The following is a 20621-nucleotide window of genomic DNA, read 5'->3' as shown; positions in this document are numbered from 1 at the left end:
AAATCCGAATAATCTTCCACTATTAAATATGGGCTTACAACATCAATTTCTCTCAAGTTTGCCCAAAACTTGAGGTTTACAAAATCATGAGAGAAAACAAGTTTCTAATTCAAACTCATTCACACTAATTTAGAGATAACCAAATAAATAGAGATTAGAGATCACCGGATATGGAGATTTCACCAAAATAAGAATGTAGAAAAAAAAATGACTTTGGAGAAGCTTCGAAAACTTCTTTTTTTCTTTCCTTTCTTTTTTCCTCTCTTCTTCTTTCTCTTCTCTTTCTCCTCTCGGTCGAACCCCCTTTTTCTCTCTCGGCCGAACGTCTTCGCGGCACTGTTTCTCTCGCTCACGGCAAAAAACCCTCTTCCGTTTCTCTCGCGCACTGTTTCTCTCTCACACACTGTTTCTCTCTAGCGCACTATTTCTATCGCTCGGCAAAACCCTCTTTTTGTTTCTTTTACTTTATCTCTTTCACGCGAAAGAGATTAGTGGTGAGGCCCACTCATGGGCTGGACCCCACCTACTAAAAACAACAATCTCCCCCTCCAGACCATGAGGAGGGCTCACCACAATCTTCCATACTGGCTAGACTAGTGCACAACTTATGTTTTTCCTTGGTCACCACTTTTGTCATCATATCTGATGGGTTTTTATCAGTATGGATCTTCAACATATCATTTTCCAACACATCTCTAATCCAGTGATACCTCAAATCAATGTGTTTTGTCCTACTATGAAAAGTAACATTCTTACTCAAGTCCAAAGCACTTTGACTATCACAATGAATTGCATACCTCTTTTGTTTGAAGCCTATCTCACCCATCAACCTCTTCAACCACAACATTTCTTTACTAGCTTCAGTTGCTGCAATGTATTCAGTTGTAGAGAGAGCAATGCATTTTTGAAGTTTAGATTGCCAAGAGATGGCTCCTCCTGCAAAAGTAAACAAGTAACATGACGTAGACTTTCTCCCATCTATGTCACCTGCCCAATATGCATCTGTAAAACCTTCTAATATAGGTTTTGAACCACCAAAACACAAACACAATTTGCTAGACCCTTTGAGGTACCCGAGAATCCACTTAACAGCAGCCCAATGTTTTTTCCCTGGATTTGCAAGAAATCTACTCACAACACCAACTGCAAAAGCAATGTCTGGTCTAGTACATACCATAACATACATTAAACTTCCTACTGCTGAGGAGTAGGGAATCTTCTCCATGACTTCCTTTTCCTTCTCAATTGAAGTACATTGTTGGGAGTTTAATTTGAAATGATTTGCAAGTGGTGTACTTACCGGTTTTGCATCTTTCATGTTGAACCTCTCAAGAATCTTCTCAATGTACTTATGTTGTGACAACCAAATTTTCTTCTTCTTTCTATCACGAGAAATCCTCATGCCCAAAATTTGTTTGACTGCACCAAAGTCCTTCATATCAAAGGACTTGTTGAGATCCTTTTTCAACCTATCAATCAAATTCATATCTTGCCCAACAATTAGCATATCATCAACATACAATAAAAGAATTATAAAACAACCATTTGGGAACCTTTTATAGTAAACACAATGATTTGTAGATGTCCTCTTGTAGCTTTGACCCATCATAAACGAGTCAAACTTTTTATACCGTTGTCTTGGGGCTTGTTTCAACCCATAGAGACTCTTTTTCAACTTACAAACCATATGTTCTTTCCCTTTTTCTTTGAACCCTTCTGGTTGTTCCATATATATCTCCTCTTCTAAATCACCATGGAGAAATACTGTTTTGACATCCATTTATTGAATCTCTAAGTCTAGGCTAGCAGCTAGACTAAGAATCAGTCTAATTGATGGCATCTTCACTACAGGTGAAAAGATTTCTTCAAAATCAACTCCTTTCTTTTGGCTAAAACCTTTTACAACCAATCTTGCTTTGTACTTGACTTGATTATTCCCTTCTTGTTTCAGTTTGTAAACCCATTTGTTTTTCAAGGTCTTCTTACCCTTCGGCAATGTCACCAACTCAAAAGTGTGGTTCTTATGCAAAGAGTTTATCTCCTCTTTCATAGCTTTTAACCACATATTCTTGTTCTTATCTTTCAGAGCTTCTTGAAAATTTTCAGGTTCATCTGCATCAGTAAGAGTAATAAACTCATTAGAAGGATATTTTTGAGAAGGAATTCTACCTCTTTGAGATCTTCTCAATTCAAGTTCAGCCACCGGTTGTTCAATAGGAGTTTCTTCTTCTTCAACTTCTTGAGAGGGTTCATTTAGTTGCTCCCCCAATTCAGCATCATTAAGAGTCACATCTTCATGGATAACATCATCCTCTTCATGAGATTCTACACTTTCTTCAATAACTGGTGTAGGAAGGGACACATGAGGCAAGAATGAGGTAATATCTGGAGTACTTTGACTTTTATCAACTTTTTCAAGGTCTTCAATTGGTTTTGTCTTCATGAAAGACCACATCTCTACTTCTATGCAACTTCCTATTCTTAGGATCCCATAATCTGTATCCAAATTCATCATCTCCATATCCAACAAATACACATAGAATAGATTTCACATCAAGCTTTGACCTGTTTTCTTTGGGTACATGCATAAAAGCTTTACAACCAAATAAATGCAAATGGGAATAAGAAATGTCTTTTCCTTTCCATATTCTCTGAGGAATATCCTCTCCCAAAGGGTAAGAGGGTGACAAATTTATCAAATAAACTGCAGTCCTCACAGCTTCCCCCCAATAGGATTTAGGTAATTTAGCTGTAGAAAGCATACACCTTACTCTTTCCACAATGGTGCGATTCATCCTTTTAGCTACACCATTGTGTTGAGGGGTCATTGGAACTGTCAACTCATGCCTAATTCCAAGTTTTGAACAATAATCTTTAAATGCTCTAGAAGTATATTCACCTCCATTATCACTACGTAAGCATTTAAGTTGTTTACCTGTCTCCCATTCAACCATGGCATGAAACCTTTGAAATATATCAAAAACTTCCCATTTGAATTTCATAGTGTAGACCCAAACCTTCCTGGAACCATGCTTATTTGTGCTTCCCATAACAATAACTTCATTTTCATTTACAAAAATAGATAAAGCTCAAGTAATTAGGTGCAGCAAGCTCGCGGAAGGTTCATGACAAATAAAGATCCTCACATACGGGGCAGGAACCAAATAGGGTTCGGTACACATGCATGATTACGATGATAAATGGGTTTCATAAATCTTTTCCAGGTGATTGGAGAAGACGACCCCCATTGCTAGAGTATAGTCTTGCAAATTTGAACTCATTTAAGATTTCTTTTTTGAGAGGTTTTATGGTACATAGGCAAACAAAATGAGAAAACAGTTATTTTCTTTTTGAGTGATTTTTTATTGAAACGTTTTCTTGATTGATTTTCTTGAGTTCGTCTCATCATAGGAAGCAAGTAGAAAATTAATTGTAGTGTTTGTGTCTACACTTTATGCTTCTTAATTTATTTTTCGTATATTTTTCTATTAGAACAATAGAGAAATTCATTTTTCACTTCACTTCAACATTCTCAAGGGCAATGGAAATTGTGTGGAAATTTTCTCATCCTTGAATATCAATAAAAAAAATACAAGAAAAATTAAGGGGATGAGAGTAAATTAATTTTGGCATTTTTATTGGGTGAGAGAAATTAACCCAATTAAAAATTGGTTCCATTTATACCATAATAAATAGTAAATTATGCTCTTCATTCCTTATTTTAGTTTAATATGCCACTACTTTTTCCTATCTATATTCACTCAATCACATTAAACAAGCAAAGTTTTTACATGTATGACAAGTTAATATCGTAAGCAACTATTGAGAAGAAGGAGACACAAATACCCAAATTACTCTCAGCATCCGAAAGAATGTTAGATTGCTTTGCTCCCCCTAATTCCAAATAATCATTTTTATCATCCCCTTCTCTTTTTTCTCTAATAAAATAAGGAACAAAAATACTTGTTCATCATTTTTTTTTTTATAAGTTTTGAAAAATGTTGGCAACTTTACAAGAGGTGTTTTCATTCCATTGTATAGCAGGGGCCAGAAGAGAAGGGGACCAATCAATACAACCTGATTCAACTGGAACTAGACCCTTTGTTGGTTATCACATAAAAAAAACGATTTTTAGCTTAAAATATGACTACTTGGCTGGTTAGTCTAGTCTCAATTTGAATCGAACTGGTTAATTCCATCCAATTGAATCATTCTAATGAAGAAAAGATGAAAAAAAAATTAATAAAGAGAGGATTCAAAGCCATGACCAAGTACCTACATAGAAAAAAGTATTGACAACTTCAAAAAAATAATAAATATAAAGAAAAATAAGAAGGTAGCCCAATTGGACTGGGTCAAACCAATGGTTGAATCCGATCTAACACAATTGGACCAGATCGAGTCATCCTACCAATTTGAAAGCTGGTTCTATTTTAATAACATTGGGAAGCTCACCCTGCCTTTACTTGCCCTTTTTAGGAGACAAAAGAGGTGTGGAACTCACATAATGGCCCCATTGTAAATTTATGAAAGTTTTTAAAACTTTCAAGGGTATTTTTTATCACTAAAAAAATTGATATTGCAAAATGCAAATGGTATTTTACTTTCTATAAGTAAAATTCATACTAGGTCGTGGACAAATGATATTTTCATGTTTTGTTTTCTCCTATTTCAAGTATTTCTACTCTTGTTGAGCCATTTCATTTCTATTAATGCCGCAGGCTCGCAAGTACCTACTTCTTTATGGTTCAGTTACAAGTAACAACTGATCATGCACTACTTCTCGCAAGAATAGCAAAGAATCCATTGTCTTTATTGGTTTGAAGTCGTACTAATACAAGAAAGTATTTATTTTTTGGACACTACCATTCAAGGTAATATAACCATGTTTATAACTCAATTACAAAAATTAGAAAACTATCACCAATATTACTTGAGTAATTGGGTGATTTATTCTATTTTTTAAATTCAAACTTACTCTATTTATAAGAATAATATTACTTTTTTTTGTCTATCATAATATCACAAATAATTAGAAAAAATTAACATAACATTAATCATGGATTAATAGAATTAGAAGAAATTTAGTTCTAAGTCGTTTAATTCAAATATGATAACTAAATTAATAATTGGACGTACCCGACTTCGATAGACTTAGATTAATACACCTTTTCTCCTTGAATAAATATAGGAAAATAGGTATATCTACTCGAAGCTTTACAAGGGTAGTGATTTTCATTCTAGATCCAATTATAAGGAGGGGGATAGAAATTCACACTACCATGCCACATATAGAGATGGGCATGGATTCAAATTAACTAGGTTTTAATAGGAAAGGGGTGAGGAAGAAAGCCAAGTGCAAAAAAGGGTAGGGATAAGTTTTTTTCATTCGAACTCGCAAGATTTACTTATATTGTGTACTTTAAAATAATATAAATCCAATAAGAAAAATAAATTTTTATTTATTATAGTTTGGAATTAGTTTAATATTTTATATGGATTATTATAATAAATATTATAAATATATCATTTAAATTTATTAGTAGAAATTAATTTAATAATTTATATGGATTATTATAATAAATATTATAAATATATAATTTAAATTTATTATTTTTCATCTTCTCCCGTGAACTTTGACATAAAATATATTTATAATAAAACTTATCGGGTATAAGGTTAGATTTTCAAATGATCATTTTTTAGGGCAATAGAGTTCTAGATTAGGCTCACAGGACGGGCTTCCCAAAACCTAACCAAAACCTGATTCGTGGCACGCGACCGCACCTCCACTCCCACCCACGTCGCATACGCTCGCAACCGTAGGCTATTTTCCATTTCGATGTCCCAGGCACTGTGGTCTGTCCGCGTCTTGCTTAAACCTCCAAGGCGCTCCTTGTGTAGTGGTTTTTGCTCTCGCTACTGCGTTCATGGCTGCCAGTTTCATAAGAGGACCTGCAGGTTTTTCGCCTTAACCTAATTTTCTTTCGTTCTAGTTAGGCAGTTTTCCCGTGGGCTGGTCGTATCCATATACCAATTAATTTCATTTCAATTTCAACAGCTCTGGAGTCGAATCTAAATTTTCATGGTCTTTTCTTGTTTTCTTTACTTTTTCTCAACTTTCTCGCAGGCACTGTAACTTATGAATTTGTGTCAATTGTTTTGGGTTACTTTTTCTGTACTGTTGGAAAATTCCTAAATTTCCTAATGGTCTCTGGAACATGGTGTCTCAGTCTAATCGCTTATGATGACGACGCCTATCATTGAAGCTTATGAATCAAGTGGAAGTTCTTCCTCTAATGTACTCCATCTTTCTATTTATGTGGCGGCGTCTTTCACAGAGTGAGTTACTTCTTCGGTCTTATTGACACCGGCTTTCCTTTTCCTCTTCTTCATTTGCTGATATAATTCACGTTGTGATCCATTAATCGGTTGGTTCTCTAGTGTTTTAAGTTTGAGCATGTTAGTTTTAACCGATTTGCATGCCTTCTGATTCATAACAAATCACATGATCCATACCACATAAGACATTCACTTGTTTTGAAACTCTTCGTTATCGTACCATAGATGATGCAATGTATTGTTAGTTTAACGGCATTTTGACTAGACTTAGTTCTTGAATTCTCCGTTTTCTTGCTACTCTCCATTATTATTATTATTATTATTATTATTATTATTTCTTTGAATGTTGAAACCCTTAACCTAGTGAGACTTGAACCCAAGACTTTTACACTAGAAACCCCCACTGCAACTGTTGCCTATGGCCCAATCTGTTATCAGGAAAGTCTTGTGGAAGACATGCATTAATCATATTCCATGGAGGATTTGGACGGAGTGCAACAATAGACACTTTAATAGTAAGCAGTCAGTCCAGAAGTTTTTTGATGATATCAGCCAGGAAGTTATTATCTAGGTATGCAAAAAGGTTGTGGAATCCCGCTGCCTTTGGCTCTAGAGGGATGTTCACCCTTTATCCTATATTTCATTAAATTCTATGTTGTATGTTCCTAAATGCACTGTCCACTTATTGTTTGTCAGCGAGCTTATTCAGTCACTCAATCGCTCAATCACATTTTTTCCATCTCATTGTGTTTCAGGTCTTGCACACTAGGAGGAAAATTGGTTTGGGCTATGAAAGTGATGGGCTGTACTATCTTGACGTTGTTCCCAAAAAGAAGTCTACTTGAATTAAAGGTTGCATCTTCTCCTCACTTAAAGTATTTGCGCTTGGGACATCCGTCAATAGTCAAACTACGTCAGGTCATTCCTACTCTACCTTTAGATACTTCATTTGATTGTCAGTCATGTCAGCTACTGAAACACCACCATAGTTTGTTTCCTCTAAGTAGTTGACGGAGTCAACGTTCTTTTTCTTTAGTAAGTTTTCCACTTTTTGCATTATGAATGACATCATTCATCCAACGTTCTGTGTGTGTATTGCCCAACAAAATGGGGTATAGAATGCAAGAATTGACATCTACTTGAAATTTATCGGACAATTTTGTTCCAAATGAATGTTTAAAAGTGATTTTGGGGAGATGCAATTCCCACATCCTGCTATTTGATTAATATAATGTCGTCTTTTGTTTTAGGTGGTCGCATTCCTATGCATCTATTGAAATATGGGAGTAAGCTATTTGATCTACCTCCTCGTGGTTTTTGGCTCTGCTTGTTTTGTTCATTGTGTTGGTTCGTATATTGATAAATTGTCTTCTCAAGCTATTCGGTGTGTTTTTCTTCGTTTATTCTAGGACACAGAAAGGTTATTGATGTTATGATCCTATGGCTAGGAAAGTGTATTTCTCCGCAGATGTTACAAATCAATGATCATAAAGCCGTTACAAGTGTATCAAAGAAGGCATGTGTGTATGTAGCCATCACCAGTTAAGGGCTAAGAACAAGTAATAGAAGACCACCCTCCAATCAACCTCTATGCTTGCAAACTTGTTGTGACTGACTTTGATCTTCCTATTTATCTTTGAAAAAATAAGTGGTCTTATACTCAATATCTTATTTCTCATTATGTGTCTTTTTATTCTTTTCTCCCTAAGTATAGACCATTTACCTTGTCTTTGTCTAGTATTTCTAGTCCTACTAAAGTGCAGGATGCTTTAACTTTTTCAGAGGGGAAAAAGCCGCAAATGAGGAGATGACTACCTGGGTTGCTCAGAAGACATGGGTCTTAGTAGATTTGCCCCTTGGAGCAATTTTTGTTGGTTGTAAATGGGCCTATACAATGAAATATAATGTTGATGGTATTGTGAAACCCTATAAATCAAGATTGGTAGTTAATTGATACACTCAAACATATGGTGTTGATGTATTTCACACTTTTTCCCCTATAGCTTGGCGTAGCACTGTTTGCATTTTGGTGTTGGTGGCAACCAATGAGGGCTGGTATTTATACCAGCTTGATCTTAAAAATTCCTTTTTTATAGAGACTTGCAAGATAAGGTATATATGGAGCAACATTCAGGCTATGTTGCTCAGTTGGAGACGGGCAAAGTATGTAGGCTCCAGAAAGCTATATATGGTTTGAAACATTACACATGAGCATGGTTTCAGAAATATTGTAAGGTGGTGATGTTGTTTGGGTTTCATTAGAAGCCATTCTGATCATTCCTTATTTATTTTGTGCAGATAGTTTGGTATTGTTGTATTAGTGGTGTATGTTAGTGATATGTGCTTACTGGGGATGATTTTGTAGGTATCAAGGATGTGAAGAATCATCTCAAACGGTATTTTTAAACTAAGGACCTTGCTACACTTAAAAATATTTTTTGGGAATAGAAGTGACAGAAGAAAAAAAGGTATGATTTTATCTCAAAGGAAATATGTGATGGATATGCTGAGTGAACATAGATTCTTAGGTGCAAAACTTGTAGACACCCTTATGGAAATGAACTCTTGTTTGCATCATGACAATAATACACCACTTAGTGATAGAACTATATCTTGAAGATTGGTTGGACAATTGATTTATGCCAATGTTACTAGGCCCGATATATCATTTACAGTTGGAGTTGAAAGTTAGTTTATATACACTCCCAGGAATGTGCATCTTGAGGCAGTACAAAGAATTTTGAGGTACTTAAAAGGGTCTCTTGGAAAAGGGTTGTGTTATAAACCACAAGGATACTTAAACCTTGTAGGTTTTTTAGATGTTGATTATGCGAGCTCAAAGTTAGACAGGAAGTTTACTGCAGGATAGTGTGTTGTGGGAGGTTACCTTATCAGTCGGAAAAGTACAAAACAAAATTTAATCGTCTGATTAAGTGCTGAAGTTGAATATTGAGTGATGACACATACCATAAGTGAGCAGCAATATTTATTGTTAGCAATGTGGTGTTTTATAAATGAACCAAACATATAAAGACACATAACGAGACTGACCAAGTTGAATACTTGTTTACCAAGGCCCTTGGAAGTGTCTATTCATTGATTTTTGTTCTAAACTGGGATTAGAATTTTATATGCCCCAGTTTGAAGGGGAATGTTTTTGGTAATTTTACTAGTGTTAATTTTAGTAGAGTATATTGTGTTATGAAGTTCTAGTTAGGAAGGTTTTTTTTTTTAAAATGCTACTTACGAAGATGTTAATTTAATATGTTCATTAATGTAAGTTTCATCTTTTTTTCATTGCTCTTTTGTAACTTTAAGCGAGATAAGTGTAATAGGGGCAATATAGTTATTTATCTCTTGTAATCACTTGAGCTGTTTAATAAAAGGAGTTAGGGGTTAACCCGACACCCTAACCAGACAGTTTTTCAATGTACAGTCATTTTCTCCCCTCTCCTTCTCTTCACTTTCTTGCTCTAAAATTCTTCCTTTTTCTTAGTTTTCAAAAACCAGAAACACAATGTGAACCTAAAAGGAGTGCATTCTTTGGAAGGGGTTTTCTTTGGCATTAAGTGCACCTTTTCGGATAACAAAAATTAGGAGTAGATATGCTCAATGGAGACGTTTTTCTTTCAGAGAGTCCATGTGCTCTGTATGAAGATGAACAGACTATTCTGCAAGGGTGGGAAATAGAATCAATTGTACCGTAGTTTCACTTGTTACCTAGGACAGGTATTGAATTATTCAAAACACACTAAAGGTCCACTCCACTGCCCATCCAGTACTGCAGCCACTCAGTCATCAAAAAATAAATTCAAAGCAATTGATGAAAAACCAAGGAAATAACTATACTGGTGGCATACCAGAAGTTTGTCACCCAGGCAGACCTGTCTTCGTAATAGTTAAAAATCCTTCTTGGAGATAGCACCAGCCATCCACCCATGAAAAAATAACTTAAAAGTAATTGATGAGAAACCAAAAAAATTGATATACCGGTAACATATTTGCCTTGTTCTTGTAGTAACCAGAATTTAGTCATCACTGGCAGGCTTCTACCTCATCCTCTTATTATATAACAGTCCTTATTGGATATTGCACCAGTCACATTTTGGACACCAAACATTCAATAAAAAAAAAAACACGTCTTTTATTACGTCCATGAATGGCCTTTCTTACACATATTTTTCTGTTATCAGTTGCATCAACTTAGTACGCAGAGAGTTCAATCCCTGTTTATTTGCTAGATTTTGATATTGATCTTGTTCAGAGTTTTTTCTTTGTTCTTTGCATTTGAGATGACAATAGAGTTTCCTAATGCATAGGGGTGTCCAGATAAGCCATGGAAGGTCAGCTCCAGCTTTTGCAGTAACCATCTTCAGTTGGATTTTCGTGTCTGATCAAATATCCTACCAAAAAAAAGTCTTATAACGGAGTTGTCTTTGGAATTGTCATGGAATCGAATAATTATTGCGGCATTATCTTCGTCTTCTCATACAAAAACTTCAGTATCTAGTAACTGCTCTCCAACTTAGTTTTTAAGAATTACTTTTGACAGTTGAATTTGATTGCATGTTGACACTTCCTGATGGAGTCATCTAACCAGTGGGTGGAGCTTAAAGATGTTATTCTCCTTATGACTTGCTGATTCTAATATGGTATTTATTCAGTGTAGGAACTTGTCATCGATGTCCACACCATCGGTCCTGGGGACCTTCAAAAGTGAACAGTGGAGATTCTAAGCAGTAAAGAAGACATGATCTGTGATGAGCAGGCCTTGAAGCAGGCTCTACATGTAGCCATTAAAGAGGAGAATTACGTTCGAGCTGCAGAAATCAGAGATAATCTTAGAAACCTACATAGAGGACAGCAAAATTTTAGTCCTTTCCAGTAATAGCGGTTCTATAATGCTTTCAGGAATGGTGACCTGCTACTATGCATTCTTTTTGGGGAAATCAGGAAGTTATTCTGGGGTTTGATTATGAGTTCCCTATAGGTATTGAATTTCAGAATGTTGAAATTCATATTAGAGGGTAAAGAATCTGTGAGGACCAAAGGAAGCAATTGGGAAAAACAGGTAGCTACGAATGTGTTTGAGAGGATTGTTGGTCTTGTGGCTTATTTGTATCCGTCATGCGTCACAAGTTTACCCTGGTACTTTTAATCTGCACTAAGTCAAAATCTTTCCCAGAACTTCCGCTATATTCTTTTCCAGGAGCTGGGTACGAGTTCTGCTCTTTGAAGTTTTAAGAATTGGTTTCCAATAGCGTACAACAGTGAGCCAATGAGCCAGTTCGGTCTATTTCAAGATTCTCTGGTAAAATTATAGCCTGGATAAGAGTCAAGTAAATGATACCAAGAATAATCTACATTGTACATTGATATGGTATAACCGTGAAAGAAGTGCAGGCATTGTTCTACACACTAAATACAGGTTTGCAGAAGATACAAATTTATTACACTGGTATGAGTTATTCTGGCACTGACTTGCTACCTGTTCCAAAAACGAAGGAGATTCATCGGCTGTCTTCAAAATCTTCTCTCTATCTCCGGCAGTCAAAATCTCAGTGCAAGCTAATGCCAAAGCTGAATCGTGGGGTTCCCATTTCGTAGGTGAATGAATGGATTGCCTATGAAGCCTTCGTCAGGCTCTTCCAACGGGAGAATGAGGTGGATATGGGACATAGCGTCCAGGAGCTTCTCCAAGAGATTGGGCTGTTTTTTCTGCGCGTTCTGTCACTACAGCCTCGACGGAGACTTTCTCAACTGGGTGACAAACTTCAGGAAGACTCACTGGCTTTTGATCATGGAGGATTGCCACACATATGGAGAAGGCTTGCACAGGAGAGATAAATGCACTGAACTCTGCTGAATAAAGATCCTCTTTGAAGGCTGCTAAGCTGAAGGCATGCCTGGTTTCTGGTGGTCCTCCCTGCAAAAGAAGATACGAGCAACGAATCAACTCTAACAATCTCTGCTTTAAGTGAACTAGATACGAAAAAAGAGAGGATAAATTCATGAAATGTACCTGTACAAAGAGATCAGCCAGACGAGTATCTTCAGGGGTTAAAGAAGCATGGGGTAAACTCGAGCTTTGGCAAGCGTCGTTAGTTAGAGCTGCCAATGTGCAACCCACGTCCCAACCTCCACAATCGCAAGATCCACCTGATCTCCATCGATCAATGAGAGGCGCTGGTACTCCTTCTGAAGCTGGTAAGCTGTGAACACCATTTGGAATAATAACAGTGATGCTCGGAGGCTTTTGACACTCAGTTACATCACTGTCGTGAGTATTCTGCGGTCGCGGTTTTTGACTAGTGATGATAATGGCTGCGAGCTCATTGTTAGGTAAGAAATCTAGGGCTTCATGAGCTGCCTCGCCGAGCTCAGCACCAAATAGCACAAATTCTTTCGTCCAAACCACAGCCTGAGAATCTTTTCCATTGAGCTTTGGGCATTGAGAAGCGGAAATCTTCATCTGTCCAACAATGTTAGGAACATATTTTCTATCTTTTCTACCTTGGTTAATCCATCCCACGCCTTTCTTTTTAACTTCGCGAACTGTGTAAAAAGTGTAAATCCACTCAAAATCGTCGTCCTTTCCAGATGCAAGTATTTTCCTCATTTTGGCTGCAAGAATATCAGTTCCTTCGTCTGGAATGAATGTCAACAGAGGAAGCCCGCCATTATCTGTAATTTCCACGAGAGCATTCATGGTGGATTTGTTACCCTTCTCATCCGGAATCCCGGTTGTCAAGTTCAAGTTTCTCTTCAATGATTGAGAGGAGGTAAATGACTTGCGTAACCCAAGAGCTGGCACGGGTCGATCCTCAGGTCGAAGTTCTTTGGCATCACCAAATTTACTGCCATTGGTAGGTAACTCATCAAGGCGACTCGACTTGGGCTTCAGTACTTGTTCAATTATCCTTCTCAAAGGACTCTGCCTCGACCTCCCTGTAACATTAGGTTTGCTTCTGTGTGAATCAATCGCAGAGAAGCCGTTCTTATCGCAGTGGGTTGTCGTGTTCGAAGATCGTGCAGTTGGAGTCTGTACAGAATTGAAACTTCCACTCAATCGATCGCAGCCTGCTGTTAATTTCGCCGATGGGACAACAGCAGATTCAGCGATCCGTTGCTTCAGAGATTCGGAAAGGGATTCGTTCTGTAATTCATCTTCATCTTCATCTTTGGATTGGGCTGTCTGTTTTTCGTCCGAATTTGAGAATGAGCAACGGTTGTTGGATAAAATTCTCACAACCTCAACGCCAACAGGTGTTGATAGGTCAATATCTGGCCATTTACTGCCTTGGAGTTCGCAAGGGAGCGGACAAGAGTATGGAATATCAGAACATAGTTCTGCACTCAGAAAATCAAAGTCATCCGTGAAGCTATGCCGTTTAGCTTCTACAGTCCTTCCATAGTCAGTTGTAGAGCATTCTAGCTTTGCTTCCTCTCTGCTTCTAGCCGAAATAGAACTACGAGGATCATGTCTGCCCTCGAAACCACTGTTAAGGGGAGACCTACTCTGTTCTACCGACGGTTCTGCCCTGCTTTTGAACTCACCACCTCGCGCCTTCCTTTTCTCCTTCACAGGATCCTCTGAATTTGAAGATGATCTTGGCTTCGAAGGTTTTTCTTCATTCCTTGAAACAAACTTCGAATTCAAAGTTTCCCTGGCACCATTCTCAAGTTTGATCTCCAATCGGTCTTTTCCCGATGGTTTCATAACAGTTTTGGGCGGCATAGTTCTTCTATCCGATGCTGGAGCACGGCCTTCTTTTGCAGGCTTTGTCAGATGATCTTTCAAAGTAGAAGTTTTTCTCCTCTGACTTGATGAGCCGTTCGCTACGTCTTCGCCTCTGGCAGTTGTAGTGGTGGATGATGGAGAGGACTGGCTGCTCGATGCTGAATTTGCATTGCCACCTCTCAGCGAGGCCCGACTGCTTGACGCAGAACTAGCACTACCACCTTCCAGCGGACCGCTTCTCTGCTCGCTTTTCCACTTCTCCAGACGCCCCCAATCAAGAACTCCAAAATTCAAAGCCTTACCCTGGATATTGTCTCCTACCTCTGCTCGTTGGAGATAGACGGGCAAGTTAGACATGTATTTCACAAGCTCTTCGGATTTACCACCGTTATTGGCATCAGCAATGGTCGCGTTTTCTCGTAGTTTTAGGCTTCTACTCTCTATTGAGGGAAGACTGGTCTTGTCTCTCTCTAATCTCAAACTCCGCTGCCGTGAAGTCTTCATCGTCTCTGCAGAGGACTCCATTCCCGAAATCGCTTTTGTTCGATCGGCATTATTTGCCTTATTCGTCCTGGAGGTCATAATTGATATCACACGCAGGAAAACCAGCTAAACGAGCCCCAGTTCGCCATGGGATCGTTTTCTTCACATCCCCGTGACCTGTGAATACCTGGCACAGTTAAACCCGTAATCAAGTATGTCGACATGGTAAAATATCTCGAAGAGAAAAACGGAAGAAGTCTGAGATCGATTCGATGGGAATCGCTCCCGATTCCGCGTTCCGTCTGACAGTCTAATGCGTTTCTCAAAAAAGCATGAGAAACCAACAAGTGGATTCCCAAATGGATCAGTCACTGCGTTTCAGAGCACTGAAACCAGACAAACTAAGAGACAAGAGGCGCGTGTGAGGATGGAGATGGTATAAGATTTTACCGCCTTAAATTCTACTTTCCCTTTCACGCAAGGAACAAAGTAGTATTATACATTCCAAACCACTAGTTCGCAAAGATCTTCAGAAATCAACGGGAAGAAGAAATCCATACTCCAATTTCCAATTGTGAACGCCTCGTTGTCACACATACCAGCACCAGACACTCACCGAGCGGCACGGGGAAGCAGAAGACATCCCACAAAAACAAAAAGCCATACAAAATGCAAGTAAAAGTGAAAACATTCGCGCGGGGGAAACATAAAGGGTCAGGAAATTAAGAGAAGTGGACATACTAGGCAGGCAAATGCTCCGGATCTCGTGCGGCGGAGATGCTTTGGCAGCGAATGTGTGTGTACACTGTTGAGGCTGGAGTACACTGAAAGAAAAGAAAGGAATTGCAGGGAGGAAGAGCAGTGGAGCCGCGTCTCAGGTAGGCAGACAGACAGAAGCACGACGATCTCCTCGGAATTCGCTCGAAGAGAGAGAGCGAGAGAACGAGAGAGACGAAATTGCTGAGGTCGGTCTTTGTTGCAGAGATGGAGTGAAGGGGAGGGGACAGGCAGAGAGTTCTTTAAGTTTCGCTTTCAGTCTGATAGGAAAAGCGAGATGGCATTAGCGGGCGGTCACATCCGAAAGGAAACACGGTGCCGAAGTGGGCCCTCCTTCAGTCTTCTCTAATTAGTCATTTCCACCAGACCCCAATGTCAATTCACATTAATTATTAAAAATTATTTTGCTGGTGGGTCCCGTTTGTTACTATTGTCTGACCAAAGTCGGAACTAATTCATTGTACTCGATTAATATTATATTCACTTCTCTGCCCTCGACCGTCGCGTTTTCCCTCTCCGCCAACCGGAGGTCATTTGGTAATTTCTCATGTACCGGTCTTGAACAGCTTGTACCGGTTGTCCTCTACAACGGTATAAAAATTAACAAAACAAGTAAATGCTCATTTATTCGAGAAATTTGAATTCTACCTATTCCACGTCGGTCCAATTAGGTCTCATCGGCCCCACCCGGAACGAAGACTTCGTTATCGGGCACGTTACGACGGTAGTTACATTTATGCCGTGTTTTTTGTTATTATAAAACAGAAGGTAGAATATTATTTCTACCGACAAATAAATTATTTTTTATTAAATTAAATAATATCTTAAAGTAAAATAAGGTATTAATTTATATTAAAAAAATATTTTTGAAATAATTAATAATCAAATTTAATAATTTTTATATATTAAAGTGAAGGTAATTAAATGAAATTTTTAATTACAAAAAGGCCACTCAGTCCTATTTTTATAACTCAAACCGGGTTTCTCAAAGTTGCTTACCACCTTTCTGGATCAGTGACCAGCTACACGTGAAAATTTCATCGCCCACCTTCGGATTCTTCTCTAAATCTTTACCTAAACTACGTCTTCTGGGGTGCCCTTTGATGTCTTCGTCGAGGTCCCCCATGAACGAATCTTTTCCTGGCAGATGTCCAGACGCCTGAATTTACATTTCCATGGCTGCCGCTGCTGTGAAAGATATAGAGCATGCGCTTCCTCGTTTTTTATACGTTGGCGGGAGAAAAGGAAAAGCGAAAAGAAGGAAACTCTGTAGCCGATATTCTTGCCCGAAAATCACTGGTGATGATCAAACATACCTTAAAAATCTGTAACAGATATCATATTCTATCGCTGCGGTCACTTCTTCATCATACAATCTTTTACTAAAGTGGGAGTCTCCTCATTGATGCTTAAATCGCTCTTTTAAGCGCGTGGCTAAGGTATAAATTCGGCCTAATAGAACCCTTTAACACCTTTTTTTGCTCATCTGTGATCCAATAACGGACAAGAAAACGAAGCATCTACGTCAAATTAATCAACCGCATCCTCGCTTGTTTTCTGCGGCCGAGTCCGAAGGGTCGGCTCGTTTTGTCTGGTATCGAATAGTTGAATTTTGATGAACAGTTACAGATACTGATTGGTTTCTCTCCTGACCCCCTGCGTTAACCATTCTTCTCTTCTCAGATTTTTTGGAAAAAATATTATTGTTGCTGGAGGAGATGAGTGAAGGCGGGAAGAAGGAAGTTGCAAAAAAGAAAGAGAGATAATCTCCAATCAAACTGGATTAGAATTTAGAACGAGCTGAGAAAAAGAAGGGTATTCCCGCGCGATTTGAGGCGGTGTAGCAAAAGTTTTCCTCCGATTCATCCATCGTGCACCCAGAAAAGCATTGACAGCGTCATGATGATATGATTGAAGGTTTCTTCGCTTGGACGATGCTTTGTTTGATAATTGAAGTTGAGCCCTGTATTAAAAGGAACAATAATTGTGTTGAGAAAAAGATAAGAGTGTGGGACAATGAGGAGCGTATAATTTGAGCAGAATTTTTTCCTTGGCCTTTTGTCCGTAGGAGAAATCCAGATGAAAAACCCATATCAGGAGATGTGTTCGTCGTTTCAAAGCGTTTCCGATTCCTGATTCATTGCAGTTTGATTGTTAAAACATAATTCTTATGTGAAATTCTCCTTCTTTGGGATCTCTAATCCTCATAAAGTTTGTGGGCATCGCTATTTTATAATTTAATTTTCTAGAAATTTCAATTTTGAGGAACAGAGGCAAGGCCCCCACCTCCCGTTCCCTTCTCTACTTCACAAAGAGAGTTTCAACAAGAAACAGAAGCAAAGTCGTGGTCCTCTTGCAGAGGTTGTCTCATGCACAGAGGAAGAAGGGGAAGGTGGTCTGTCCATGCCAGAAGGAAATGAAGATACAGAGGGCTCACCTGCCCCCTTCCTCCCCACAAGACAAGGAATATATTTAAAGCTTAGATGAAACCTTTTCAAACCATGCGTTGGACTTTGATTAATGCACATGTTGCTGATTTCCTATTTGGAAATTGGGTTTAATTCGTCTGACAATTCAGCTGCTGTGCTACAGTTCATCGCATTTGATTATTTTTCTTGTAATGCCAGATCCAACTCATACTTCTCCTTCTGTACCAGCTCTGGCTCAGAAATTCACAATGATACAGCCCAGAAAATTCATGAAGGAGATGAACAAACTCTTCCTTCGTCAGTTTACTCATAATCCTCGTTAATTGGAGGCCCCATGTCGAATCCATCCGTAAACCGTACCCAAAGACAATCAGCTGTTTCTTCAATTCGGCCTCCACAAGTCTCCTCTTTGCTTTGAGATTATTTATGGGATATTTCCCTTTCACCTTCATCATTGGCTCGGAGGTACCGGAATCCAACTCCATGAATCTTCTCCTCGCAACATTCAATTAGAGTTGAGCTGAAATCGTAACCCTTTCTTCAACGACTGATTGGCGATCTCGACTGACGACTGAGATACCATAGGATAAATAGGTAAATAAAAGATATACAAAATAACTTATTCTATATACCGATAATGACCGTATATTGATATACCCTATATAAATGGAAATATATATTGATTAGCTTACTCCATTCCATTTATATACTATTTACAACTCTACCTTTGAAATTTATGAAAGGCAAGACAAGTGCTTCCAACCACTTTGGTGCCATCGAGGGGTGGTTCTGAAGCAATAAATATAAATTATTCAAAACATCATTTTCATAAAATACTATACATAGTTATTTAAATATTTAAATTTTATCAATTTTATCATTATTAATAAATTATTGACAACAGGCTTTATCAAATTGGTCAATTGAATCAAACTCGATTGACCTAGTTGCATTTGTCATTTTAATTGGTGAACCGGGTGATTTAGTCAAGCAGTTTCCCCCAACAAAGGAAGAGCCCACCCCCCTCGGTAGAGCTCCCTTTAAGCTTAACAAAATACCACTATTCTCACTCATACCCTCTATGGCCAACAAAAGGGGCAAGGAACAAGCTACCCCTTCGTATCAATACTATTACACTAGACCTACTTGACGCCCCCTCCCACTCTGATTGATCAATCGCTCATAAGTGCATAAGCTAAGCTTATAAAACATGATCGATCAACCTAAGTTGATAAATTGATCATCCATAATATAGCCATATCATACTATAACACGTGATCAATTGCCTCATTTGGATTGATCGATCAATATTTTCCAGAAAATTGAAATTTACATGGAATGATCGATCGGACAGAATCATGCAAGTTAGAGACATAAAACATGATCGATCATAGGAAGTTCATTGATTGATCATACTTGTAATGTACAACTATAAGGAATTCTGATTGATCGATCATCCCCTAGTAATGATCGATCAACTTAACTTTTCGGGATCAATGATAACTTGTTGATCGATCAATCCATAAGTCACTATCTAACAGAAAAGTAGTTATTATGATCGATTGATCGATTAATCACTTTTCAATGATCGATTAATCAATGTACTGATTTTTTGAAAACTGGCAAATAATGACTAATTTGAGTAATGAAACTTATAAATATTACTCCAAACATTTTGAGGACAATGAGATGAGATTTTACTGGCATATCCAAACTTTGCAAAATTAATTTGAGCATCAAAGTTCCGATTTTACCTTATTTGAGAGAAAAACCTTCATTTTCTCAAATCCTCCTACTTCTCTCAAAATTTCCAAAGCATATTTAGTTTCATCAAGCTCCTTCAATTCAATCATTTGTGCTTAAACATCTAGAAACTTGGTTCTCATTTGGAGAAGGGTTTGTCTTCCATATTAAGAAGAAATTATAAGTTTTTATTTCATATTTTATAAGTTCCCTAGTGCCTAGAAAGGTAAATGAATTGATTTCTAGAACCAGCAATCTAGAAAGGAAGTGCTTGACTAGAGCCAGAATCTTGTCCCTTGTATCGAATCTCTTGGGAGATAAGAAATCGTGTAATTGGTATTACACGTGGCTTAAGAGTGTCAGAAACTCTTTGTAATTTCCAGCTATTAGAGCATTTAGTGAAAAATTCCTAAGCAAGGTTTCTTGGGCCGTGACTACTAATAGGAAAACATCGATAACAAAAAATCTTGTGTCCCTTGGTTGTGTGCATGTGTATTGAAAGTGTTTATCTATATCTCCATCATATGCATAATGAGATTAATGCATTTAAATTGATCACAACTTATATAAACATTTAGCTTAGTTAAAATTTTAATTTATAATTTCAATTCATCCCTTTCTCGAGAAGGAGAAGCCACTTGGGCCAACACTTGGAAGCTCTTTATGGACAAGAGAGCAATCTTTCCAGGGTTCATAAATTATATACATAGTTTTTTGGCTTAAAAAGGGGTCACAGAATTGTGACAAACTATTATAGTTCTTTTTTGAGTATATGGCAAGAAATTAATGTCTTTTATCATTTTACTACGAATAAAAGGAACTCTGAAAACAATAGAGTCAACTTCTTGTGGTAAAAATTTCTAGATGGATTGGATGCTCAATTTGATAGCATAAAGGTACAAATTTTGGGCCTCATATGAAATACCTAACGTCTCTACTACCTTTATACTAAAATGGGTGAAACTACTACCCTTAATACATCATCTACAACATCGGATTGTACTAATATGTCCATGGGACGCACATGGACTAGTAGAGGCAGAGGTAGAGATAATTTCGATAGAGGACGTGGTCGAGGAGATGGTAAATTTGCGCACAAGTGTGCT

At 37.9% G+C, this 20621-nt stretch overlaps 1 protein-coding gene and 1 long non-coding RNA gene across 9 annotated transcripts; one reads left to right on the top strand and one right to left on the bottom strand.

Annotated features, from left to right (window-relative positions):
- The first annotated feature begins 5862 nt into the window (after nt 1–5862).
- LOC137935417 (uncharacterized) lies at nt 5863–11623 on the top strand. 6 transcript variants are annotated; one of them, XR_011109248.1, is made up of 6 exons: nt 5863–5961; nt 6234–6342; nt 7098–7260; nt 7593–7628; nt 8708–8810; nt 11007–11623. It is a non-coding gene; the product is annotated as an uncharacterized lncRNA (long non-coding RNA). The 6 variants fall into 6 exon arrangements; XR_011109247.1 differs by having other exon boundaries at nt 11012–11622; XR_011109252.1 differs by lacking the exon at nt 7593–7628 and having other exon boundaries at nt 11012–11621.
- A 35-nt stretch (nt 11624–11658) lies between these two features.
- Nucleotides 11659–15563, bottom strand: LOC137935399 (uncharacterized). Of its 3 annotated transcripts, none has more exons than XM_068780061.1 (3): nt 15308–15563; nt 12365–14753; nt 11659–12268 (listed from the first exon to the last, which is right to left on the bottom strand). In XM_068780061.1, exons 2-3 carry the CDS (start codon nt 14663–14665, stop codon nt 11981–11983), a joined length of 2589 nt encoding a protein of 862 aa, XP_068636162.1. In that variant the 5' UTR covers nt 14666–14753; nt 15308–15563; the 3' UTR covers nt 11659–11980. The 3 variants fall into 3 exon arrangements, with proteins under 3 accessions (XP_068636162.1, XP_068636156.1, XP_068636168.1); XM_068780055.1 differs by having other exon boundaries at nt 12365–14743; XM_068780067.1 differs by lacking the exon at nt 15308–15563 and adding an exon at nt 15017–15031 and having other exon boundaries at nt 12365–14743.
- Nucleotides 15564–20621: the final 5058 nt, after the last annotated feature.

The sequence above is a fragment of the Aristolochia californica genome, unplaced genomic scaffold (genome assembly GCF_029961685.1).
Source record: "Aristolochia californica isolate CCGP_79_NKW_82.1479 unplaced genomic scaffold, dmAriCali1.0.hap1 SCAF_10, whole genome shotgun sequence".
NCBI lineage: Eukaryota > Viridiplantae > Streptophyta > Magnoliopsida > Piperales > Aristolochiaceae > Aristolochia > Aristolochia californica.
This window is presented reverse-complemented; position numbering and strand designations above follow the sequence as displayed.

Bases quoted from the DNA above. Each gene is read 5' to 3' on its own strand.
- LOC137935399 (XM_068780061.1), bottom strand. From the start codon at position 14,665: ATGACCTCCAGGACGAATAAGGCAAATAATGCCGATCGAACAAAAGCG. The intron at 12,269-12,364 runs GTACATTTCATG...CTTCTTTTGCAG, and splicing joins TGGCTGATCTCTTTGTACAG to GGAGGACCACCAGAAACCAG.